Source organism: Podarcis vaucheri, assembly GCF_965113315.1.
Source record: "Podarcis vaucheri genome assembly, chromosome: 17".
Taxonomy (NCBI): Eukaryota; Metazoa; Chordata; class Lepidosauria; order Squamata; family Lacertidae; genus Podarcis; species Podarcis vaucheri.
The window spans coordinates 24061208-24087645 of record NC_138755.1 but is presented as its reverse complement, the minus strand read 5'-3'; the positions used below and the strand labels follow the sequence as shown (position 1 = coordinate 24087645).

At 41.5% G+C, this 26438-nt stretch overlaps 1 protein-coding gene across 16 annotated transcripts in view; it reads left to right on the top strand.

The window, feature by feature from the left end:
- MPDZ (multiple PDZ domain crumbs cell polarity complex component) overlaps positions 1-26438 on the top strand; it is a 134246-nt gene that overhangs the window by 96489 nt on the left and 11319 nt on the right. For 5 of the 16 annotated variants that reach the window (XM_082204478.1, XM_082204468.1, XM_082204469.1 and 2 more), the window contains 17 exons: positions 1311-1412; positions 3487-3558; positions 5297-5459; positions 6054-6250; positions 9173-9264; positions 9512-9602; positions 10710-10790; positions 12284-12376; positions 12491-12565; positions 13352-13538; positions 14690-14835; positions 16185-16268; positions 16407-16600; positions 18655-18802; positions 20283-20369; positions 21559-21655; positions 23512-23555. In XM_082204478.1, coding sequence (XP_082060604.1) covers positions 1311-1412; positions 3487-3558; positions 5297-5459; positions 6054-6250; positions 9173-9264; positions 9512-9602; positions 10710-10790; positions 12284-12376; positions 12491-12565; positions 13352-13538; positions 14690-14835; positions 16185-16268; positions 16407-16600; positions 18655-18802; positions 20283-20369; positions 21559-21655; positions 23512-23555 — 1953 coding nt within the window. The remainder of the gene's footprint in view (positions 1-1310; positions 1413-3486; positions 3559-5296; positions 5460-6053; positions 6251-9172; positions 9265-9511; positions 9603-10709; positions 10791-12283; positions 12377-12490; positions 12566-13351; positions 13539-14689; positions 14836-16184; positions 16269-16406; positions 16601-18654; positions 18803-20282; positions 20370-21558; positions 21656-23511; positions 23556-26438) is intronic. The other 11 variants (XM_082204470.1, XM_082204473.1, XM_082204472.1 and 8 more) reach the window with 8 other exon arrangements.

Here is a 26438-nt window from a genome sequence, read left to right as displayed (position 1 = left end):
TTAAATCCTTATTTCCTGATGAATAGCCTTTAGACTATAATGTGACTTAAACAGAAAACTATATTTAGAAAGGTTTTTCCTTCAAATGCATTTTATTTTAAAAAATCTGATTTAAATAAAAAAAATCAATATTCATTGATTTTTTATTCATCCTGCATAGGACAACATCTAAAGCGGTGCTAATCATGGTTATGTAAGACCACAGCTTCCAACCTACTTCTAACTATGGCTAAAAACTGTGGTTTGGCGGTAACCATGAGGTCTTCCTCCTAATCCCTTATCCATCAGGCAGCTTTGTGCCAGGCATATGTTTATATTGTTTTCAAGCTACCTATGCTAGATCACAGCTAGTGCTGTGGTTGCGCCAAGAGGCAAACCCCTCCACTGCACTAATTATGGATGCATGCACCTGCTTTTCTAATTTGGACTTGCAATGATAATGAAGGGATATTTGGAACAATCTTGGTGGAGTCCTGTTCCTTTTTGAGGTGCTTAAAACTACGGAGAGGTCTCGTGCATAAAGGGTGGTACAAACATGGATGCAGGTACAACACTCAACATCCTTATTTATCAGTGATTCTCAGCTGGAATGTGTGAATTGCCATTGAAACACATTGTGTCTGAAATGCTTTGCAATCACTCTGTGGTATTTGATCCATGACCACCATTTTCACACGTGGATTTGATCAGGGGTCAGCAAACTTTTTTGGGGAGGGCACCAGTTCACCGTCCCCCAGACCTAGTGGCTGCGGACTGCAGAGGGGGCTTCTCTCCCCCCCTCTTCCCCAGCCCCTCCCCTCCCCCTGCCTACCTCTGCCGCTGCTCTGCCTGTGGTTGGGAGCTGGCGGTGGTGACCGTGCCTCTCCTTTTCGGGCCAGCCTCTCCTTTGGGTGCCAGGCACAAGGCCAGCAGGCACACCAAGCTCCAGCCCATGGGGAGAGGCCGGCAGGCGGGTAGCGAGGCTTCTTATCAAAGCCCAGCCCCCTTCCTCCGCAGGGTGTGGAGAAGCCAGGAAGATGGAGGGAGGGAGGAGGGAGGAGACGCCACCATGGTGAGGGAGGGAGGGGAAAAACCACAAAAATGGCGCCCGAAAAGATTGAAAAAAAATGGCGATCGTGCCGATCCAAGTGGTGGTTGCAGAACCATTTGCGGGCTGGATCCAGAGGGCAATTGGGCCAGATCCGGCCTGCAGGATTTTTAGTTTGCTGACCCCTGGATTTGATGTTGGCCAATGGATGGTCATGTTTGTGTGGAAGTGCCCTAATGTATTTGCCTTTTGGTTAGCAAGCCCCTTTCTGTTTTTCTCGTAGAACCTCCCTATGCCTTACCTGCAGTACAACCCTTTCAGTAAGCCTCCTGCCTTCAGCAGCACTAACCCTTTTGTTGAGCCTCTACAGTTCAACACTAACAAGGTTGGATGATGCATGGATGTTTGCGATGGACTCAGTGAAAATTTATGTGTTCCTCTCTTTCTCTGCTCCTTCTCCTTTCCCTCACTTGATATTTTTTGAACAAACATAAATAAGCCAGTGTCTTACTGGAGGAAAAGCATTCTCCTTATCAGAGATAGGTCCACCATACTCACCCAGAAAGCTTCCATTTGACCGCAGAACCAGCTGGTCCATAATCATAGTAAGACAGAGAGGCAGCCTGTTGCTTGTGGAAAGACCAGAAGCTGCAAGTGTGTCATGCTTTGTATTTAACAGATTAACTGCACACTAAAGCTACAAATCTTCATTGTAAAATATTACATGAATCGGTGTGGGTTAGGATTTTAAAACACACACACACACGTATACACTGATGAGGCAAAATTGATTGGCAGTATGACCACATTCCCAAAATCTTTTTGAGAATATTAACAGAAATAGTTGGGCTCTTCTCCTCCCCCACCCTCTACCCTGCCCCCAGTGAATTAGGAATATTAAGGAATGAGGTGGAAAATACAGAACACAAATAGCTAAGGTTGCAGTTCTGTAATCGCTTACCTGGGAGCTAGCTGTACTGATATCAGTGGGACATAGTCATGTGTCAGAGTGGACTGTAAATGAATTGTGTCTAGAGGCATTCTTGTATCACTGGTTGCATTGCTGCTGCCACTGCCTGGTCACAGGAGAAGTCTGTGATCAATCCTGACAAAGTCACTAGCAGCTCCTCACTGCTGTCGGCAAGGGAATTCAGGCTACAGATCTAACTAACATTGATGCCTCAGTTGGTAGAGAATGAGACTCTTAATCTCAGGGTTGTGGGTTCAAGCCCCATGCTGGGCAAAATATTCCTGTATTCCTGTCTTGCAGGGAGTTGGAATAGATGATCATTGTGGTCCCTTCCAACTCTACAATTCTATCTTAGGTTCCCATCCCAGATACTTTATGCTATCTGTTATTTGTTGCCATGAAAATGGGGGGGGGGTGTCGTGAAGCTTAGTGGTGGAACATGTGCTTTAGATGCAACAAGTTCCTCTGCCTTGTCTCTGGCTTCTTAGGCTGAGCTGAGGAAAACAACAACAACAAAAAAAAACTCTTCTGAAATCCTGGGCAGCTGCTGATAGTTAGTGTACTGAGCTAGACACCAGTGGTTTCACTCACTATAAGGCACCTTCCTGTGTCCCCAAGGTGCCACATAACTGCTTAAATGCAAGCGTTCTGTCTCTACTTGGTGATATAGGTAAGGGCTATAGCAGTAAACTTACATTTCTTTTAATAAGCTAACAGCTTAGGTCAGGGGTCACCAAACTTTTACAGCAGGGGGCTGGTCCACTGTCCCTCAGACCTTGTGGGGTGCTGGACTATATTTTTTTGGGGGAAATGAACAAATTCCTATGTCCCACAAATAACCCAGAGCTGCATTTTAAATAAAAGGACACATTCTACTCATGTAAAAACATGCTGATTACCGGACTGTCTGTGGGCCGGATTTAGAAGGTGATTGAGCCGGATCTGGCCCCCAGGCCCTAGTTTGCCTACCCATAGCTTAGGTTCTCAAAACAAACAAAAGGCAAGGGGTTCTCTGCTGTTCTCTCCAGTACTGCTGTTCTGTGAGTAGAAGCTACTTTTGCTCACAGAACAGGACTTAAACTTCCTTTCCTCTCCTCCCTCCTGCAGCCCCTGAGCTACCTTCAAAAGCTAGTTGGGGGTCCTCCTTGAGCAGATTTTGAAGGGGCTACTATGGTATTCCACTTCATGCACATCTGCATGCAAAAGTAAATTGATGCATAAATGTTTGTTCTCAGGTTGCAGAATTGTCTTTGTCAATTTCCTCCAAAAAGGATTTTTTTACTCCAAGGCCTGTGCAAATACATATTGGATAGGGCCTATGACTGGTAATGATAGGCCCTTTAAGAAATGTTGAGTCATTCTGATGTGATAAAAATAAATAAAGTTTATATAAAACCCATTCCCTATGTAAGAATACTTGTACAGTACAAAAAGTAGCATTCTTCCAAAGATACTGTAATAAACAGCCTGCTGTTTTCTGTTACCATAGGATATGCAGAATCCAATTAGATTTATCACCAGTTGCTCCCCATGTAACCCCTTTGCTCCTACACCATTTAAGGTTTGTTTTAATTCACGGTTACTATCCTAATTTGTAGTTAACTATCGTAGTCAGTGTATGTACTGCACTCCTTGTGTGCTGTCTGTCCTCAACTCCCCCATTTTGCCCCCTTGATCATTTCAAAAGACCACGTGCTTCTTCCAAGTGTACCTGCTTCTTTCAGAGTGATGCTGCTCTCTCTGTACTTACTGCCGCCCAAATTCTTTGCCTGAAACCCACAGGATACTACGGTGAAGGATTCGGGAACTGCCACATTTGTATTTGTTTCTGCACCTTTTATAGTGGTGATGGGGGGCCTGTGGTTCTCCAGAAGTTGTCAGGCTACAATTCCCATCGGCCCCCAGGCAGCTTGGTTGACCGTCAGGTATCATTGCTGGAATTCCAGCAATACCTGGAGAGCCAACTCTTCATAATTAAGGTCACCATTGTTCTTATTAAGAGCTCCCTGTTCAGATCCCCGAAGCCAATCATTTAGCTCCAATTCACTCATATAGGGTTTCTTCCTATGTTAACTTAGTGAGCCCATTTGCCACAGTTAGGCCCCATACCTCCGCATACAAGAGGGCCAAGTTGTTGTTGTTGTTGTTGTTGTTGTTGTTGTGTGTGTAAATTGTTGATGATATGTAGCTTACAGCTAGGAAGCCAAATAACTCTTCTAGGTGATCAATAGCTTCTTTGAAAAGACTATACAATGTCCAGACTCTTGACAGTCATACCTTGGTTTTGGAAGACCTTGCGACTCGAACATTTTGGCTCCCGAACACCGCAAACCCGGAAGTGAGTGTTCCGGTTTGCGAACATTTTTTGGAAGCCAAACGTCTGATGCAACTTCCGCGGCTTCCGATTGAGTACAGGAAGCTCCTGCAGCCAATTGGAAGTCGTGCCTTGGATTTCGGTTGTGTTCGGAAACATTCAGCCGCACAAAATCTGAAATTTGTGCATATAGTTATTATATATGCACACGCTAAGTATTGAAATAAAGTTAAATGCACACACACACACACACACACACACACACACACACACACGGTTGTTTCCAGAGTGTCCCTTTGGCGAATGGAAGCTCCCAAAGGAGAGGGGAGGAGACAGTGCCCACAATATCTCATGCAGGTTCCCAAACCAACTTCTGCTGTGTTCTGGAGAGGTCTTCCAACTCTCTGTGGCTTGTTTCAAGAGGGCTTCAGGGTCACAGAAGTAGGCATGTACAGTGAGCAGAGTTCTATACATGGGAACTTTGGATCCAAACTAGTATTGCTAAAGCCTCGTGTGAGTTTCTTTTCTCCCCATCCCCACCTTTTGAACAAAGGCACTTTTCTATATGAATCCTCAAAACAGCACATCTTTCCACTTTTCTTTGGGAATCAGTAAAATTATCTCCCTTCCTTCCTTCCTTCCTTCCTTCCTTCCTTCCTTCCTTCCTTCTATGATAATGTTTTCGGTTTTGGAAATACATTTTCACGTCTATGTACCTAAGTCCTTGGTATGTTGGCCACCCAGCACATAAACCTTCACTGAATTTGGCTTTTAGTAACTGTCCTGCTTGCTTAAAGTGCATTTGAACCTTCATTTACCATGCTGGTTTTCCCCCCTGTCATCTGTGATTGCCTTTCCGTTCTATTATTGCACAGTATTTTAACTTCAAAGGCCCAGCCCTTTCTTTGTCATCACTTCATGCATTTTCTTTGCCCAGTGCCAGTCTGCACATTCCCAGCCACTGTATTTTCCTTACTCTCCACAGGCATCTAGCCAGTCAGATTCAGAGCCAGAAAAGACTTCATCTTGTAACCTGCTTCTGCCGCCTCCTTCACTGTCTCCAGGAATGAGCAGTGAAATTTTGCAGCGTTCCTGCAACCAATACCTAGAAGAGCTGGATAAGGAAGATGAGTTTGGATACAGCTGGAGTAAGTTTGCTTCTTGAGAGAACCTTTCACAATTGTTTATATCTTCATATACTATGTGATGGTCATCTTCCTTTTTTATTATCTTGCTTGAATAACTTGTGGAAACAACATTATTTTTTGCTATGTACATTTTGCTGTATGAATTCAGATTCTGTCTTTTGCATAATGGACAAACATATTAAGCTCTCTTCTCTGGTTGTCTTTTCCATTATAGTCCAAGTGAGATAATTGCTGCTATTAGAAAACATCTTAAAACCACAAATATGTGTGGGAGTTGTGTGTGTGTGTGTGTGTGTGTGTGTGTGTACACACACACACACACACACACACACACACAGAGGCAGACTGTATAGAGCAGTAAGGAAGAGATTTTCTACTCTTCCATTCTGATAAAATGAAGTGCCTGGAGGCATTTTCTTCTAGTTAGAGAATTTTATTGGAAAAGAACCATAGATTCCTATTTGAATTGTTTCAGTCTGTGTGAGATTATGGGTTTATGACAACAACTGCTGAATTTCCAAAGTTTGTGTTCTTTTTAAGTTTTCGGAGATAAATTCTTCCCTTGCCACCCAATTTCTCTCTTCTTATGACTAGGAAAGATCAGTCAGCGGTATGGGCATCTGTCTGGAGATCTGCACATGATAGAGTTGGAGAAAGGGAAGACTGGCTTAGGACTCAGCCTAGCTGGGAACAAAGACCGGTCCAAGATGAGCGTTTTTGTAGTGGGAATTGATCCAAACGGAGCAGCTGGAAAAGATGGCAGACTGCAGATTGCAGACGAGTTACTGGAAGTAAGTGTCTAGTAATTATACTTAAAATGAAACATGCTGACTCTAAGGACAGGGGGGGTGGGGTGGGGACATTTGATTATTGGTGCAAAATGCAGCCTTTAATTAACAGCGCATTCTTTTAATCAGTATTGCCTTTCTTTACAATCATACTGGCTTTCCATTATAAATTTTATGTTTGCGGTCAGGATTGTCAGTATACTAGTACTGAAGAAATAAATAGATGCTGTGAAACAGGAGAAGTAAGTACCTTTGCTATGGTTTTGAGAGAAAGAAAGCCATGATTTAATGAAACAGCAAGACTGCGGTCCTGTTCCACTTAATTGGGAGTAAGCCTCTTTGAGCTCAATGGGATTTATATATAGGGTTGCACTGCTAATATGTTGTCATTCATTCTGAAGCTGTTCCCTTAGGTTTTTAGTTACGTCTGGTTGCCTGACGTCTCACCCCATTTCTCCTTTCATGGTCTCCAAAGTTATGCCAGGACTTCTGTGATGTCACAGAAGTAGCCAACATCATCTCAGATTTCATAGTCTCAGATGAAGGAAGATACACAATTGATTTTATCATTCATTGGACTACTCTTTGGGTTGATAGAATAAATGGAAGCTTTTGAAATATTCAGTACTCAGCACTAGGTCCTATAGGAGGTTTAGTGCTGGATCTTAGAATATGACAGGATTAGAACAGAAAAAGAGGTGGACTAAGATATAGTACGTTTAATCTAGAGTTTATCCAGCCCACCATTTTGTTTCCTTCAGTGGCCAGTCTGATTATTCTTGTAGCTCACAAACGGGGTATCAACATGGAGGCTACCCCCTGTACAATTTGTCTGCCACCAGTCCTGTATATTCAGAGGTATAGTGAGCATAAGACTTTATTTAGCTACCTTGGCTAATGCTGACAGAGTTAGCCTCCACAATTCTGTTTAACCCTTATTTAAAAACTAGGTAGGCCAATGGTTATCACACGTTTTGTAGTAAACAAATACTGCAGGTTAACTATGTAGGGGTGTGTGTGTGTGTTTATTTAGGAAATATAATTTTTTTAAAAGGAAAATATTTATACATACCTCTTTCTGCCCCATAAATTGGGAGACACACCCCAGCCAGATAGCTCATGACAGTAGTTGAAAAGCACAACAAAAAAGTAACATCTAAAATAAAGTGAATACAGTGGTACCTCGCAAGACGAATGCCTCGCAAGACGAAAAACACGCAAGACAAAAGAGTTTTCCTTTTTTTAGTCGTTCCGCAAGACGAATTTCCCTATGGGCTTGCTTCGCAAGACGAAACGTCTTGCGAGTTCTTGCGAGTTTGTTTCCTTTTTCTTAAAGCCGCTAAGCCATTAATAGCCGCTAAGCCGCTAATAGCCGTGCTTCGCAAGACGAAAAAACCGCAAGACGAAGAGACTCGCAGAACGGATTAATTTCGTCTTGCGAGGCACCACTGTAGCAAGATTAAAAATAACTGATAGAAAAACAAGTGTTCAGGAGCCAGCAGTGTCATTCAGTTTGTACAACAAAACCACAGTGAAATGGTACTATTTTAACGATATATATTTTAACTATATATCAAAATGGCGGGGGCGGGGGAGTGGGGCACAGTCCATGGGCAACAACTGAAAAGGCCTCATCCTGTGTATCCAACAGCTATTGTTTGGACAGAAGTGATACATGGAGCAGCAGCACTCCAAAACACATCAGTGGATAGGCAGGATTTTTCAGAAGACATTCTTTTAAATATCACAGTGCCAAACCATTTAGGGCTCTCAGGGTAATCATTGCCAATGCTTAGAATTGGGCTCAGAAATGGTCTAGGAGCTTGAACAAATTTGGGGTCACATATTCTAAACAATGGGCACTAGTCAGTATAGACAGGCAGGAGCATGTCATAACCAACTGAAGCTTCCAAATATTCTTCAAAGTATGTAGAGTATGTTGCACTAAACTTAAGTGTGACCAAGGCATATGTGAACATGGTTACATCTCCCTTTTCCAGGAACAGGTGTGATTGGTGCACCTGTAAAAGCTGTGCAAAAGTGTTTCTGGCCTCATATTGATGATTTATATACCGTGTCCACGTGTCTTTATTCCCCAAGCGAGGATAGGGTCCTCGAATCACAAGCACACTGCTTAGACACAGTATGCAACAGCAGAACAATCCCATGTATCCAGTTACAGATAGGTAGCCGTGTTGGTCTGCCATAGTCAAAATAAAAAAATTCCTTCCAGTAGCACCTTAAAGACCAACTAAGTTAGTTCTTGGTATGAGCTTTCGTGTGCATGCACACTTCTTCAGATAAGAATCTTATCTGAAGAAGTTATCTGAATTCTTATCTGAAGAAGTGTGCATGCACACGAAAGCTCATACCAAGAACTAACTTAGTTGGTCTTTAAGGTGCTACTGGAAGGAATCCCATGTATGTTTAATCAGAAGCAAATCTTACTCTGTTCAATGAGGACTTCAGTGCACTCCAGGAACTGCATAAAATACCTTTTATTTTCATTTCCATGCTCGTTTACAAAATGACCTAGTTGGAGTGGGCTGATTTACCTTTACTTGCTTGTATAAACCTGCTGTCTTCATGCCTTTTTTTTCCATTTGACAAACAGTGAGTCACGAGGTGATCAATCAATAGTGGAGATTGATAACGATGTTCCCAAAGTCAGCCAGCCCACTGCAACCTAGTGAAGGACGATTTCAGCCAGTCGAGAGCCAAATACAAACCAGCAGCTGTTTTATATACTAAAAAAGGAGATAACAATTGTAGTATAGAGATACAGGATTAGTGCATTGCAACCACAATGGTTGAATAGCAGTTTTAATAACAATAGTGACAAAGAAATCAAGTTTGCTTTTGTCTGTGGAACAAAGCTGGTATTCATAATTAAAGTAAGTATCCATGCCATTCTGATTTATCTAGATAAATGGACAAGTTCTCTATGGAAAGACTCATCAGAATGCATCTTCAATAATAAAATGTGCACCTTCTAAAGTAAAAATCATATTTATCAGGTAAGCAACCTCTAATGTTTGTATCTATTTTTAACATTTTGTAATATCTAAATGCATATTCAACAGTATCTTTCTCCATATAATTCAACTTTTGAAGCATTGCTAAAAGCTTCCCTGAATGATATATTTGCTTTTCAGGATTTACCACTATTGCGGGTATGTCCTTCAAAAAGCAAAAAGCAAATGCTTTAGCTGTCGAAAGTATTGTAGAGTTCGTTTTGAAAACTTTCTGCTCCATATATTATAGAAACAAAGATGCTGTCCAACAGATGGCTGTTTGTCCTGGGAAATCAACAGAGACTTCACCTTCCTCTTCTGGGCTACTTCAGTATGAAGAGGTACAATTTGTATTTCATATTTATTTTCATGTGATAGAATTAATAGTGGTAGGTATGGGGGAAAGGGGGTGCTCTTCAGTATGTTGTAAATAGCTTCGAAACAAGAGGAATCAAGGTAGACTTGAGCAAGACTTGTTTTAACAGAGGTACTTTAATATAAATCTGAAATTGGGAGCGGGGAGGGAGGTTTGCGTTAAACAAAATGTTGCAGCACAGAGCACTGCTGCTTCCAGAATACCCTGCTCCATTGCCCCTCCTACCCTGGCTTTTCATTTTTGTCCCTAGTAGCCAGTAGCCTAGTAGCTTGTTGAACAATGAGCATGCCCAGTGGCTTCTTCCCCCCTCCCCCAAATACATTATCTCCTATGTGGACAGTGACATTTTGGCTCCATAAGGTTTGGCACACGGAGAAATGAGATTGCCATTAGTACAGGCGACCCCCACTTTGCGTGGGGGTTGCGTTCCGGGTCATCGTGTGTAACGACGAAGCACACATAAACCCGTTTTGCCCTGCCCCTTTCCCCTGCCATATCCAGCTTGCCGCAATGCACGTGCGCATGAAGGGATGCGGGTGGCGCTGTGGTCTAAACCACTGAGCCTCTTGGGCTTGCTGGTCAGAAGGTTGGCAGTTCAAATCCCCGCAACAGAGTTAGCTCCTGTTGCTCTGTCCCAGCTCCTGCCAACCTAGCAGTTCAAAAGCACACCAGTGGCAATAGATAAATAGGTACCACTGCAGCGGGAAGGTAAACGGTGATTCCATGTGCTTTGGTTTCCATTACGGTGTTCCGTTGTGCCAGAAGCAGTTTAATCGTGCTAGCCACATGACCTGGAAAGCTGTCTGTGGACAAACACTGGCTCCCTTGGCCTGAAAGCGAGATGAGCTTCGCAACCACATAGTCGCCTTTGACTGGACTTAACAGTCCAGAGGTCCTTTACCTTACCTTTACCTTTTTTTACGTGTGCATGGTCACATGTCAATTGGACGTGCGTAAATTGGTCGTTGCCGGGATGTCATTAGTGCATTGGTTTTGTGACCTCTATAATGAGCATGGCGTGTTATGTTTTTCTGTATTGATATATTTTGATACAATATTTTCTTTCTTTCAGGGTGAAGTGAATGATCCAAGCTCTATTTTTCCTATAGATTTGAGTTTATATAAGAATATTAAAAATGTGGAATTGCCTAAAGTGAGTAGATGCTGATGCAAATGGCTGCAAACAGATTTGTGTCTGTAATTTCTTTAGTCTGAAGGGGAAGGGACCATTTCCTACTATGAATGTATAAATTTCTCTTATGGTCTCAGTTTTCAATCTTACAATCAACACTCAGTTTCATTCTCAGAATCCATGTGTTTTCCCATTCTGTATTGGATCACATGGGGTTATCTATGTGGTCATTATGCTGTTGCATAGTCTTAGACTTCCCAAAATCCAGCAATGTGTTTGGCTTCATTCAAAACATAACTAAACCATGAAAATGAGTTGTAGCAGGCCTCAGATTCACATTCTCACCCTCCCTTTCATCAATCCTCAGGTGTGGAGGAATTTGGATGTTTTTTACTTTAATTTTAGATTAACCACATATTGCTGTATTGTCTAGATTTAGACAAGCTGTGGGAAATGGTAACTAGGATTTGTTAAAACAACCTAGCTTCAGCCCCTTGTTTCAACTAACTATAATTAACTAACTAACTATACTATAATTAAGATTTACCACAGTTTAGCGTGTGGAACTCAGTGCTCAAGGCTAGTTCTTGTAATACTAAACACTCTTTTTTGCTTTGTACAAATGGAGCCTTTCTCTATGCCTGTTCTTATCTGCAGCGAATATATTTTTAACTGAATTGCTTTATGAAGTTCATACTCTTATGCTAAGCATGGATTTACTTAGGAACATTATTCTCTCTCTCTCTCTCTCTCTCTCTCTCTCTCTCTCTGTGTGTGTGTGTGTGTGTGTGTTGTGAACTGCGGGTATAAGGTGGTATACAAATGTGTGTGTGTGTGTGTGTGTGTATTTCAAAAAGGAAATAGCTTTTGTTACGTTCGGTTCAGGTTACATTCTTTCAGGATACGACCCGCGGCTTACTTACGGGTCACTTCCAGGTTTTGCCGCTTGCGCATGTGCAGACCCTCAAAATGATGTCACATGCATGCGCAGAAGCGGTGAATCGTGACCCGCGCAGACACAGGTTGCATTCTGCTCATGTTGCAAACGGGGCTCCGGAACGGATCCCATTCGCAACCAGAGGTACCACTGTAATCAAACAAATTATAAGCATACAAAAAAAATCCCTATTTATTCAAGAGCCAATATTCAAGAGCAACAAATGTCTAAACCATATAGATGCACATGGTCTCTCTGAATATGTTCCATAATTCTGTCCTTTCTGCATTAATTTCTGCTTTAATGCCACCTCTGTCAGTCTCTCTGTCTCACTTTTTTAATGTGCATTTTCTGAAATAAGTATTTCATATGCACCTTGCAACATTTAAACTGCCAGGGACGGTGCCACAAGTTTCAGAGGAGTGAACTCGTTTTGATCAATGCGTTCGAGTGGTGCAGATCGTTTGGGCCATGTTTCAAAGAAATTAACAAAGATAGCACTCCTCAAGCTTTCATACTTAAGACAGCTTTGATTGACATTCTTCTATAACTCTGGGTGTCCCTTTGTATTTCTTAGGATCAAGGAGGCATAGGTATTGCCATTGGTGAAGAAGACACATTTAACGGTGTGGTTATTCAGAGCTTAACAGAGCATGGTGCAGCAGGAAAGGTAAGGCTGTTAAATTGTGATCCATTCAGAGAAGAAGATAATAAGTGTATAGATGGGGAAACCTTCTCCCCCCCTCACACACATCCCATCCCAGTGTTGTTATTTTTATTTCAGGATGGCCGAATTAAAGTTGGAGATCAGATTCTGGCAGTAGACAATGAAGTTGTTGTGGGGTATCCTATAGAAAAGGTACTTGAGCAATTCCTTACAGCATTCGACTTACTGACTCCTGTTCTATACAACCGTTGAAGGGCATAAAGATACAGATACCAGGATTCTGTTTAGGCATTTAGTCAGGTCCTATGGGACCATGGATGGTCTGTCTGTTTCAGGAGGGTTGCTAATTCTTTTCTCTTCCTTCTCATTCCTTCCTGTTGCACTTCTGAACACGAGATACCACTTTATGTTGGCTTTTTGGGGAAGTTGAAGTGGCTCGTGGGGCATATTATTTAGCTGTGAGGATATTTAAATGTTTTTAATCCTGTTTTGTTGTTTGCTGCCCTGGGGTCCTTTCTTGTGATCACCTCTTTGGAGGGAAAGGGCAGAGCAGGGATTCCAGCTCCCTTTTTAAAGCAGCTGAATTTATTATTTCATTATTATTTATTAAATTTCTACACTGCCTTTCACCTGAGGACCACAGGGCATTTTAAAATATAAAAAGCCTCTCAAGTTATGTGTTGAAAGAAGCGGCATCTACCATGACTTGAATAAGATATGGGGGGGCAGCACCCCACATAATCAATTACAAGATGTGGCACACACACCATTTGAATGGCAATGCCTATTGACTTTGGGGCCCCCTGGGCCCCTCAAATTTTTTGGGGGGAGCCAACAGGACCTCGGTCCCCAGGAGTTGACTCCTATGCATGCTCTTGGAAATCTGTTACAATATGCCTGCTATACTCTAGAATGAAAAAAAATCATGTATCTCTATTGGCTTGTTGCATGAAAGTTTGCTCTTTTTTACTGTTCAAGTTTATCAGTTTGCTGAAGACATCAAAGCCCACTGTGAAACTCACAATCAATTCAGCTGAAGAGGAGAGTCAGACAGCTGCTCAGTCACAAACACCGATTTACAGTGCTACTTCGGGTGAGAGAACTAATATCCAACAATCAGCCGTTGTTCCACCTTCTGAATCACCAGAACCAGAGTCGGTTAAAAGTAAGAATCTTCTAGATTACCCCAAGTCTTGGAAAAGAATTCAGTGACAAATGCTTACAATGGCTGCATTCATTCGTAGAACTAAAACATGGTCTGTTTTAGCCATGGTTTTGTTCACCAAACCATGAGACAATGCGCAGACAAGACTAGAAACCACAGCTTATTTATTTCTCCAAAGCTTGGTTTGTTTTCAAGCTGCTGTTTCCTTGGGCCTCTTTCCCTTAATGAGTGTCTAGGGTGGGATGGCTAAACAAAAGATGCTTAAGCAAAGCTATTACATTTAGATAAAATAACAAACCATTGTTAAAACAAGCCATGGTTCATAAGCCCAGCAACAAGGCTTTCTGCATGGAGGCTTGCCAGACACATCTTTATTTTTATGCAGCAGGCAAAAACTTGCCTTTTTACCCAGGCTTTGGGGCCTTAATATGAATTATTCTAAGTACTCCATTAGTGTGGCAGATACTGTAAGACCTGTCTTTTGTCTGTATAAATGTGTTTTTTTTAATTGGCTTTGTTGTAATTGATTTTAATGTTTAGATATTGCTGTAAGTCGCTTTGTGACATTATTATTATTAGAAAGCTGCATACCTGTGATTTTGCCTAGCAAGCCAAAGGCACTTAGAAATTATTGGTTTTCTTCCAAGTAGGGAAATTTACTTATCATCAGTTGGACGTAACTGTGATTTTAGTGCCCTTCACTTCACCAGTCTATGGCATGAGTCCAAGCTGGTTGAATGAGCAGGCCTGACTAGATCACTGCAGAAATCCAATTTAAGTAGTCTATTAAGGAATAGGAAAATAAGATAAAATCATAGGTTGCATTTTTTAAAACAAAACAAAAGCATATACCTCCTGATCCTTGGCCAAAACAGTTGAATAAAGTAATTAAAGACCCTACAAACAAAATATGATGTACCGTCAGCCAAAGTGGGAGTGGCAGACATCCCACATGGAAAAAGTTGAAAACAACATCTCATCACAGGTTTTCTTATGTGCATTGAGGCGAACCGTATATGTGTTGGGGGCAGTAGAATGGACAACAAAAGCCTTCTTCACCTTAATGAATAAAAGGATAAAGTCCATAGTAGACAATGATTTTTAAGGAGGAGAGCAGCTATAGCTATAACTAGTCGATTTTCTGTTTCTAGACACAAGCAGGTCCTCAACTCCAGCCACATTGATATCTGACCCAGCTACATGCCCAATCATCCCGGGTTGTGAAACGACAATCGATATCTCCAAGGGACGCACCGGTCTTGGCTTGAGCATAGTAGGAGGAGCCGATACTTTGCTGGTTTGTAACGAATGCCTTTCATAACCCCAAGCTAAAGTTCCTAAGAAGGAAAATGCTTCTTTCTTTGACATACCGTACTTTTCTGTGTATAAGACTAGGGTTTTGTCTATAAAAATCATATTAAAAATTGGGGCTCGTCTTATACACAGATAGTGAAAAGGGGGACATGGGATTGGTTGGTGCCGAGAGCCGGAGATTGTTAGTGTGTTATTGGAAGTCTGGTGGTTGAGTGAATTTTGGCAATCTCCCCCCCCCCCCAAAGCTCTACAAGTATGGGTAATCCTCTCCAAAAGAGTTCAACAACTCTGGGAAATCTCCCCCTCTCCCATTTTCTTAATTTGGAGTCCCCCCATTTGGAGTCTTATAAAAGGGGGCGTTATACATGGAAAAATACAGTATATAATGTGACTCAAATAAATGGATGGAAACAATTGATCTCTAAGTTGGGGAATAAAATTTATGTCCATAATTGCACTAGGCGGGGGGGTGTCCCCCCCCACCAATTCTGTTTGTTTGCTTGATTGTGTGTGTGTGTTTAGCATCCATACAAGTGTTACAAAGTTTCTAAACGTATTTGTTGCCACTTGCCACATAAAATACATTTTAAATAAATGGGTTTAATCCTTATTATGTTTTATAAGCATTTTAACATTTTTTTCTGAAGTGTGAAATGTTGCTGTTCAAATCTGTAGTGCTCCCGAAGAAGGGTGCTTTGAAATGTATTATGTAAATGCAATCTTTATTTCCGTGCACCATTGAAATTTCACTCACTCACTCTCACACACAAACATTGGTGCTTTCCCTCTTTTTGTTTTTCTTGACCACACACTTTCATCAGGACAGCAAATGAAAACTTCTTTAAATACATTTTTTACTTTTGTACCGGAATTTATTCTAGGCACCACTATTCATGTGTATTGCTTTGTGTGTGTGTGTGCATTTTCAATTTTACAAATACTAAGAAAAAAGACCCCCCCCCCCAAAAAAAAGACAGAATACAAACAATGTATCCCTTTGGACTCTCCCCCCTTTTGTGGTTCCTTTTGTTATTATTTTCCTTCTGCAACTTCTCATTAATTCCAATTATTATAAAACCTTAATCAGTCCATAATTCAATTTTTTTACCACAAGATTTCTGTCAAACCTCCTAAAGTGTGTAGTTCTTTACAATAACTTTTCAGATACATTACATACTTTCTCCCATTCCTTAGTAAAATTTGATTCATCTGTATTCCTTTGAGATCTCCACAAAACCCCCGTTTATTCTTTTTTTTAGGCTCAAAATAGTTGAACTGAATGATGAACGAAAAGGTCTAGCAAGTTTTATATTTTGCTTTTTAAATCCACAGGGTGCGATTATTATCCATGAGGTGTATGAAGAAGGAGCAGCGTCCAAAGATGGAAGGCTCTGGGCTGGTGATCAGATCTTGGAGGTATAACATTGCACAACGTACAAGCCATCCTTACATTGCATACTTCTGAAAGTGGGAGGGGGGGCAAGGAGAAAGGCAGGAGTGGACTAGAGGGGGGGGCTATATGCTTCTGACATCTGCCATACAATTGAATCCCAGGTGAACGGAATCGACCTAAGGAACGCAACGCACGACGAGGCCATAAACGTTCTCAGACAGACGCCTCAGAAAGTCCGCCTCACTGTCTACAGGGACGAAGCTCAGTATAAGGAAGAAGACATGTATGATGTGCTCAGTATAGAGCTACAGAAGAAGCCAGGCAAAGGCCTTGGATTAAGTATTGTTGGGAAGAGGTGGGTACATGAGGAGATCTTCTAGAAGTCTGTTTGGTCTTTGTGTGCAGTGCCGGATTTACGTATAAGTTAAGCAAGCTATAGCTTAGGGCCCCACTCTCTTGCCCCCCCCCAAAAAAAAATTTAAAGGGAAAAAACCTGGATTTCCAAATATAAGATAAAAAACAAATAAAGTAAAATCTACATACAGCAAAAGTGCTTTGTGTTGTGTAGGATCCTATTTGTTATGTGCAAAGGGCTTTAGATACCTATTAGGTCCATAAATTACCATATAGCATATATTCAACAAAAAAACAGCAACAATTTGTTGTTGACCTAGGACAGCTACCTTCAGTAGCTTAGGGTCTCATCAAACCTAAATCTGGCCCTGTTTGTGTGCAAGCTAATGCAGAGACAACATTGCTGAGAGAAGGTGAAATAAGAATCGCCTGCCTTAATGCTAAGAGAGGGAATTCTTACTTCACCTTCTCTCACTAATGTTGTTAGTGAGTGCAGCTTTGACCTGGGAGATATAGTTTATTTCTCTTTCTTTCTTTCTTTCTTTCTTTTTGGAAATGTGAAATACCTTTATTTATTTTTTTGGAAATGCATTACATTAAGGTTTATAGAGAAAAATACAAAGCTTAATCTCTCTCTCCCCCCCCCCCTGCTTTTCTCAAACAAACCAAGATCTAGATACAATAAAAAACACAAAGGGGTGGGGGGGAGAAATAGAGAAAGAAAAATAAATGAATAGAAAGAGTAGAAAATAGGTTAAAAGAGAAAGATAGAAAAATAAGATTCAGAAAATAAAGAACTCTTCATCTGACCACTATATAAATGCAATAGTCACTTTGTCTAATCCAATATAACACCCAACGGAGATATAGTTTCAACGCACCCCTCGCCTCTTGCTTAGCCATGCTGCAAGTCAGATTCACTTCCTCATCTGTACAACTAAAATAAGAGCTTTCTACCCTTACTGCTTAGGGGTGAGGAAATGTTGTCCCCTTTGGGACTGCATCTGCTATTAAGTCTCTAAGCTTCCTTGTTTGACTAGATAGCAAAGTTGCTCAGAAAAGGGCAAGATAAAGAAGATCCTTTTCTTCAGCAACCCCCAAGAATGAAGAAGCTATTGATAGATGCATTACTCCTAAGTCTCTTAACACAAATGTAACCACCGGAACATAACATCTTTACATGCACCAATCAGGTGATCTGGAAAGAAGAAAAACAGCTGCCTTGGCAAAGCACTTTTAGACAGCCTCGCACTCCCTGGCTCATACACACACACATAATTTTATTTGCCCTTCCTCTATTCAAACCATCGGTTCAAACCATCCTCAATAATCCCACTGCAAAAACCTCCAAACAACACCCTGGCCCTAGAGTCTGTTAAGCAGCTTCAGCTTTTGTAGTTGGAGTCAGTCAGAGCCATATCCTCCTGCCCAGGTTGGAAAAGGCCTCCAAGGCAGGGAGCAGATCTTCCAGGACTCACAGCCAAGATGGTTCTTGTTTGAGCCACCAGTTCCAACAATAAGGACTTCAAAGCACAGCATCACCTGATGTCATTGTGACATCAGATGATTGGCAGGTAAACAAACCTTTCTACCTGTCAGACTTGGCCTGCCAGGGAATCTGGCCTACCAGTCCCCTCTGCTGACATACACAAACTAAATTCTTACTAAATTCAGCATGTTGTAATTCTTAGTTTCCACACTTTATGACTGCAGAAATAAATTCATATTTGGCGTAAGGAGCAATTGTGTCTATGGCATTGTTACCTTGGTCTCCCTTATTCACCAGGACACCATATTCTGCTGTAAGATCTGCATATGAGAATCCATCCTGTTAGGTTGTATGTGTATATGAGAAAGTGCTGAAATCTCATGTTACCCACCAAAATACTTGTTTGATCATTGCTTTTAAAAGCTCGTTCTTAACCAGGTAACTATGTAATGAATACATTCATAAGTTCATAGTAAGCCACCTTGGAAATGTCTTCTTGAAGGGCAATATATAATGTTTTAAATAAAGAAACAGAACAAAATATACTTCCATTATTTTGTTTGCAGGAATGACACTGGAGTGTTTGTGTCAGACATTGTCAAAGGAGGCATAGCAGATCTGGATGGGAGACTGATGCAGGGAGACCAGATATTAATGGTGAACGGGGAAGATGTTCGAAATGCTAACCAGGAAGCAGTGGCCGCTTTGTTAAAGGTAATGGCAGAACGATAGAGAAAAACATAACTGCATAAATGGATACTGGGTCCTCTCTTTTTCCAAAATGAGAATAGTGCTGTTGCACTTCCACCTGGCTTGCAGACTTCCCATAGGTATCTGATGGGCCTCTTGCCTGATGTAACAGGGACTTCCTTGTAATTCTAGGGACAAGTCTGGTGAGCAGAGGTTGCCACTGTGCACAAGGGCCTTCTGGCAGTGGAGTCATGGCTACTTCCTGGGAGAGAGGGTGATGGGAAGGTTGGCACTGCAACAGCACATTGGTAGGAGGTTATTGACCTCCCCACCACCATTCCTTTAAGTGTGAGTGACTCTGCTGCTGGGAGGCCACCCCTGCTGATTGTTCCCGGTCTCTTCTGGTATTTTCTTAAGGAATGCTAAGGTTGGCATTTTTTAACGTTCCATATTTGTAAAGCAAATGAAAGGCCTAAGTTAAGCAGTTCCTTTTAGGTACGTGTTCGCACCCACCCACCCACCCCGCTTTCATTTTTGTGTTCAGCACATACAGAACTGACAGACTGGGGATTAAAAGATATTCACTTGTTCCGGGGGATTAAAATATGCTGCTACTTCTGATTTAGCACTGCAGTGCACGGCCAGCAGTGGAAACAAAAGCTACTCTTTCTAAATGAAGTTCCTTTATCATTCCTACTTGTCAAAGTCAGGATTATATGTTGTGCTTTGAAGCAACTTGCAAGCATCATGTTGTTGTGGCTTTTTCGTAGATGGGGATAAAAAAGGGGGGAAGCATTAGCGCTGCGTTATGTGATACTCTGGGCAGAAAAGAAATGCTAGCTAGATGTTAGAAGGGCTAGGTTTAGCCACTTAATGTTGGGGTCACTGAAGACATCAATAGTGGATGTCCTTGCTGAGGGTTAAAGTAGGGGCTAATGCAAACTTCTGTTGGACTTGGAATGTACAGAAGCAAAGCCTGGAATGGCTGAAGGTGGTTTTGCTTGGTTTTCCAAAACAGGTTTCGGGTCGCATTCCTTATTTGGTGAAGACTTCTTCATTCTCTTGTGTATTTTGGAATTGATTCTTCTCACATGCCATTCAATGTTGCAGTTAGAGAAGAGCTTCTCCCACTTAAAGCACTCAAAGTATAATTTTGTTACCTTGTCCAAACAGCAGTTTGTTAATGGGCATAGCTGGCTGTGAAATACAGCTGATGTACCGTCATTATTATGCCATTGCTTCTGTAGGGACCTCCCTCTATGTCCTTGTTGAACCAACTGGCAGGCATGGGCAATGTGCAATCTACATGCTCCTTTGTGATTTTAGACAAGGTTCATGCAATTTCTCAGCACGGGTGTAATCACACAATGGACAACACTTACAGAAGGTTCAGCTAAGACTCGTGTGAAATGGCCCTTGATCTTCCTTTAACTAAGATATGCCTTTACATCATTATACTCTGGGTTAAGGAATCTGTGTCTTACAAATAATGCCTGCTCTCTAGTGCTCATTAGGTACAGTCAGACTAGAAGTTGGAAGAATAAAGGCAGGCCCATTCCATTCGGAGAGGAGAACGTCTCAGAGCAGCCAGGTTTGTAATTGCTTGCATTGGCTTCATTTGGAACCATCACAAGCATTGTTAAAATTATATAAGCAAATAAAAGGGAATTGATTTCGCAGTGGCAGTGATTTTTCTGTAGAGGCTGATCAGAGATGAATAAACTCCAAGCCAAGTACATAAAAGGCAGTTTTATGTACCCATAGCCATATTGGGTTTATTCTAGCTTTTTTTTTTTTTAACAGCTTAGATCCTCAAAGCTGCTGTGTAGCACAGCCCTGTTCCCAATGCTGTGTAAGGCAAGGCACATCTACAAATGTACTGAAAACTAAGTTGGGATTTAACTGTATGATTTTTGCTGTCACAACTAAACATTTGGGGTGTGATCTAGTCCCCCTCCCCTCCTTTCTGTCTCCTCCCATGCCTGAAGGGATGTTCTGGTGCTAACCCCTCTTCTCACTGTTAGCAGCTGTACTGCATCTGTAGGAGGGCTGTGCATGCCTGATTGGTTGCTCTGCACAGGGAACAGAATTGACCATTGTCTTTCTGAGTAACTTGGCTACATCTCCATTCAAGATAGGTGCTGAGAAGTCTGATTTAGCAGGGAAAGAGAGTACAATATCTCACATATCTGGAGGGTTCTTTCCCTCCAGAAAAGTGCTTCCTTCTACCGGTACACAGTATTTTTATGCCAAACAAGATACTCTGCCAAGCTCTTGCTCTGACTGCTCTAATATGCTGCAAACTATTAAGTTTGCCATTCATACTTGTACTTTCGCTCCCATGGGGGGACTATGTCCTTGAGCACAACTGGCAGACATGGTCCAAGTAAAATATTTATGAAATATGAGACAGTAGTTATACTTGGATGATAAAATATCAGCTCAGTGATCCAAGTTATGAACAAGCTACATGCAGCCACTTTGCTCCTTCCTCTGCAAGAAAACCAGGAAACCGGTTAACTATAGTTTCCTGTTGCATCCTAACTAGGAAACTGTGGTTAATGGCTTCCAAAGAAATCAGGATATTAAACAAACTTCAAACCTTGGCTTCATATCCTGGTTTGTTATGAAGAGAGGAGTGACCTGGCTGAGTGTGGTTGCACGAAGCTTGTTTGGTATTTTGGATTATTAAGCCGGACATCTGAACATGCCATTGTTGATGTAGAAAGAAAACTGGATTCAATGGATTCTAGTAATTCTCAGTGGTGTAACTCTTTAAGGTCAGCGAGGGAAGCGGCAGCCTGTCATCATTCAGTTTCCCAGGTTCGGGATCCAACCCACCAGAAAGTTATGAAAGTACTCTGAAGAAGAATTCCTGTAAGTTTCAGCTGCTGCTGTTCAAATTCTGTAACTAATATCTTCTCACTTATTTCTGTGCTGTTAGATACATGCTGTTCTCCCAGCAATCACATAGCATTTTGTGCTTTTATGCTCACGTGTATTGGTCATGTTCTAAAATTTTTTAAAAAATATTGGGAGTTGATTCCTGAGTGTACAGGCAACTCTCCATTTCCACAGGGGTTGTGTTCTGGGTCAAAGCCTGTTATGCCCCCTTTCCCACCCTCATTTCTCCCTCTTCCGGGTCCAAAAGGACCTGTGTGTCAGCAGTCACACATCAACTGTATGCTTCTAAAATGGTCGTCAGCTGTGTGCAGGAAATGTCGAGCTATGACTTGCCATTAGATCCCTTAATGATGCTTGTGTCTGTGAAATCCAGTAGTTGCAATGGAAGAATAAGGAATTATTACTCACCTTTTAATAACAGTAGGAATTTCCATTAGAAGGCAGAACTTGAAAAATAAAGATAATCCATTTATATCAGATTATTTCCTAAGAATGTGGGATAATTTATATATAAGATAAAATTAACAAACTTGGCTAGTCAGAGAAGGTAGACATAAAGAAAACTGATTGATTGAGAAATGGGGCATCTTCATACTGTATTGGAATTTGAAAGTACGGGATTCTATAAAGTGGTACCTCGGGTTAAGTGTTTAACTCGTTCCGGAGGGCCGTTCTTAACCTGAAACTGTTCTTAACCTGAAGCACGACTTTAGCTAATGGGGCCTCCTGATGCTGCCACGCTGCCGGAGCACGATTTCTGTTCTCATCCTGAAGCAAAGTTCTTAACCCGAGGTACTATTTCTGGGTTAGCGGAGTCTGTAACCTGAAGCGCATGTAACCTGAAGCGTATTAACCCGGGGTACCATTGTATATCCATATGCATTACTGTGGGTAATGTAGTAATCCTCAGTATTGTTTCGGTGGTATGTTTTTTCTTCTATTTATTTTGCCTCCATACAATTCAGATAACAGTTGATATTTCATTATTGTATGAAAATATAACAAATTATCTTATCAATTGAAAGTATACATATAAAAAGATTTTGTGCAATGGGGATGAAAGCGATATTCATGACAGAACCTCAGTGACTTCAGAAATAAACAAAACAAAACTCTATTCCCTCTAGGAATGAAATGTTTAAGCCAGGGACGATGGGCAGATTTTTATCTACTTTGTTTTTGACTAGAACTACCAGATATACCAACCAGAGACTGTGGTTAAATTTTTTTGGGGGGGCCCAAGAGAGTGGGGCCCTAAGCTATAGCTTGTTTAGCTTATATGTAAATTCAGCACTGAGTAGATGCCAATCTTTCTTATGCCCACCCTAATTGAAACAATCAAGAACCAGCTTTTCTTGTGGCAGTATTCAACAGTATGGGCGTACTGCCACCTCTTTTTCTGGTGCCAGGGGCAGCCATTTTTTTGCTGGCATCCACAACACTTTTATCAAGATACAAGCAGCAGCACTTCAATTTTTTTTTAATTTTACCCAAAAAGCACTGGTTATTTCTATGGGGAAAAAATCAAGCAAGTTCCCCATTGCCTCTGATGTGGCACGTAACCCTGACTTTCCAGCAGCAACTTAATGACCAAACAAATGTCACGAAGGAAAGAGAGAGATGTGCTTAAGGAAAAAATTATCATTTTTTTTGTGTGCTTTTAAGTAAACAAGCGAACTTGGAGACTAGCGCTACCAGGTTCCTTAAACTGCTTTGAAAACATTGTAACCATTTACAGTGATAAAAATAAATTGTTCTGGAGTGCATAGAAAATAATGTTTCAAAGTGGAAAAAACCAATGATAACAGTGCTGTTTCCCTTTTTAACAGTAGCATCTGAAATACAAGGATTAAGAACAGTCGAAATAAAAAAGGTAAGTAGAACCTAGAAGCTGGTATAAAATTAAGGAGAATTGATTACTAACTTGAATAGATGCAGGATTGCATCATGCATCAATTTGGCTATTCTGCTTAATGGAAGATTTGGACTGCATTATATATATATATATATATATATATATATATATATATATATATATATTATTATTATTATTATTATTATTATTATTATTATTTATCAATAGACCTCTCACACATATTTTGAAGTTACATAACACAAATTCCCATTATTTATCCAAGGAAAGAAAGTTAGGTTTGGAGATTTGAAAACTGCTTCTCTGCCTGATTTTTGGGTGAACCTATCAGTAGTCTTATTTACTTGGGAATTGCAGAATCTGAATCTTCAGAATGTTTTGTATCTCTTCCTTTTACAAACACACCACCATTTGCATTATGAATTTATATTGTGCTTTTGGTTGGAAACCAGAGAGCTCCTGCTGGCATTCTGAAAAGCTGAGGCATGCCCAGTGGGCAGGTTAGTTTTGTTGCTTTCCTGCTTTAAAAGAATCCCATATTACAAACTGCCTTTGGAAGCACCTTCTGTTCCAGAAACAATTTGCCACATGGCATGGCGATGGATGTGTTGTGGAAGAAGCACAAGCCCAAATCTCCCTTCATCATGCACAGCTATTTACAAAGCTGTTCCTTATCTTCGTCTTTGTCAGGAATCTTCAGATCATTTCAAAACACAAACACTGAGCTCCAGAACAGGAATAGAATAGAGTAGGTGCAAGAGCTGTGTTCAAATTCCACTTCCTGCGATGAACTTTTAAATAAAGGTTTTAAACTGCAGAAAACAGCAAGATGAATAAAACTGGACAAGTGATGCTCTCCAGTGTGGAAACTTTAACTGACAAGAATGCTTGCTTTGCAATGCAGTTGCTATGAAACATGCAGGAAGACTCAGCTGCTCAGATAATGTGGCCCCACGCCATCTGGGCCTTGAGATGCTGACATTAAAATCCTTGAGCTGAACACAATGGCTAATAAAGCATCAAGTTGAGCTCCTACAGAAGATGTGGGATACAGTTGCAGCAGCGAAAATTCCTCACAGAAAACAAGCCTATTAGACTGTGCAAAGTTGCAACCTTTAAATGCTTAATGCTAAAGGCAGCATTGGGACGCAGGTGGCGCTGTGGGCTAAAGCCTCAGCGCCTAGGGCTTGCCGATCGAAAGGTCGGCGGTTCGAATCCCCGCGGCGGGGTGCGCTCCCGCTGCTCGGTCCCAGCGCCTGCCCACCTAGCAGTTCGAAAGCACCTCCGGGTGCAAGTAGATAAATAGGTACCGCTTACCAGCGGGAAGGTAAACGGCGTTCCGTGTGCGGCTCTGGCTCGCCAGAGCAGCGATGTCACGCTGGCCACGTGACCCGGAAGTGTCCCCGGACAGCGCTGGCCCCCGGCCAATAAATGTGAGATGGGCGCACAAACCCCACAGTCTGTCAAGACTGGCCCGTTCGGGCAGGGGTACCTTTACCTTTAAAGGCAGCATTAAACAAAGTGCAAGATTCACAGATTGCCATGCTATTCCCCCTCAGCAGGCTCAGAGATTGGACGTTGTACGCACAAAGAAGCACTAGAGGGAGCTTGGCTTTCTTTATATAGCTGTTTCATTTTTACTTCCACATTTAAAAAAAACCGACTGGTATTGCAGATAACGGTGTACTGATAAATGTGGGTATGTTTGTTTATACAGTGGTACTTCTGGTTGATAACTTAATTTGTTCCGGAGGTCCGTTCTTAACCTGAAACTGTTCTTAACCTGAGGTACTACTTTAGCTAGTATGGCCTCCCGCTGCCGCCACCCCGCCGGGATACGATTTCTGTTCTCATTCTGAGGTAAAGTTCTTAACCCGAGGTACTATTTGTGGGTTAGCAGAGTCTGTAACCTGAAGCATCTGTAACCTGAAGCATCTGTAACCCGAGGTACCACTGTACAGTAGACCAGGGTTCATTGGATTGGTTACAAAGAATTTGGGCAGTAGGAATAGAACAAAGGTAACAATCAAATGCTAACTTGGCTGAATCAAGCCAATTCAAAGTGTTGGTGTATACCTTCTGTATACCTTCAAAGCATCTCCACCCCCATCATTCAGCCCAGACACTGAGGTCCAGCTCCGAGGGCCTTTTGGCGGTTCACCCACTGCGTTAAGTGGACTTACAGGGAATCAGAGAGAGGGCCTTCTCAATAGTGGCGCCCACCCTGTGGGTCACCCTCCTGTCAGATGTCAAGGAAATAAACAACTATCTGACTTTCAGAAGACATCTGAAGGCAGCCCTGTATAGGGGAGTTTTTAATCTGTTATCAAGATAACCAGGTGACAGCAAAAATTGCAAAAAAAAAAAAAAGTACGGACAATTAAGATATGTTATTTGATTAACTTTCTAACATTGCTCAGGTTTTTTTTAATCAAAAGTAAGCCTGTTGCTTCATGTGTCTTAACTGTGGCTAAAGGATTATGTATCAGTTCTGTCATATGTATTGATGTAAATGTCTAGAATGTATTTCGTATAGCTAAGCATTTAGCTTTATCCTCAGTATATTGTGTTTTATTTTATCGCTATGGCTAGTGGCTGATGCAAATAAAGTTTCTATGTCTTATGTCAAGCTGTTTGAAGCAGCCCAGAGTGGTTGGGGCAACCCAGTCAGATGGGCAGAATAATAATAATAATAATAATAATAATAATAATAATAATAATAATAATAATGTGGAAGTTTAGATGGGAAGCCTCTGGCCATAGATGGGGATGAAGGGAGTTGTAGTCTAACAGTGATTCTCAGCTCTGATCATAGAATCATAGAATAGAATCATAGAATCATAGAGTTGGAAGAGACCACAAGGGCCATCGAGTCCAACCCCC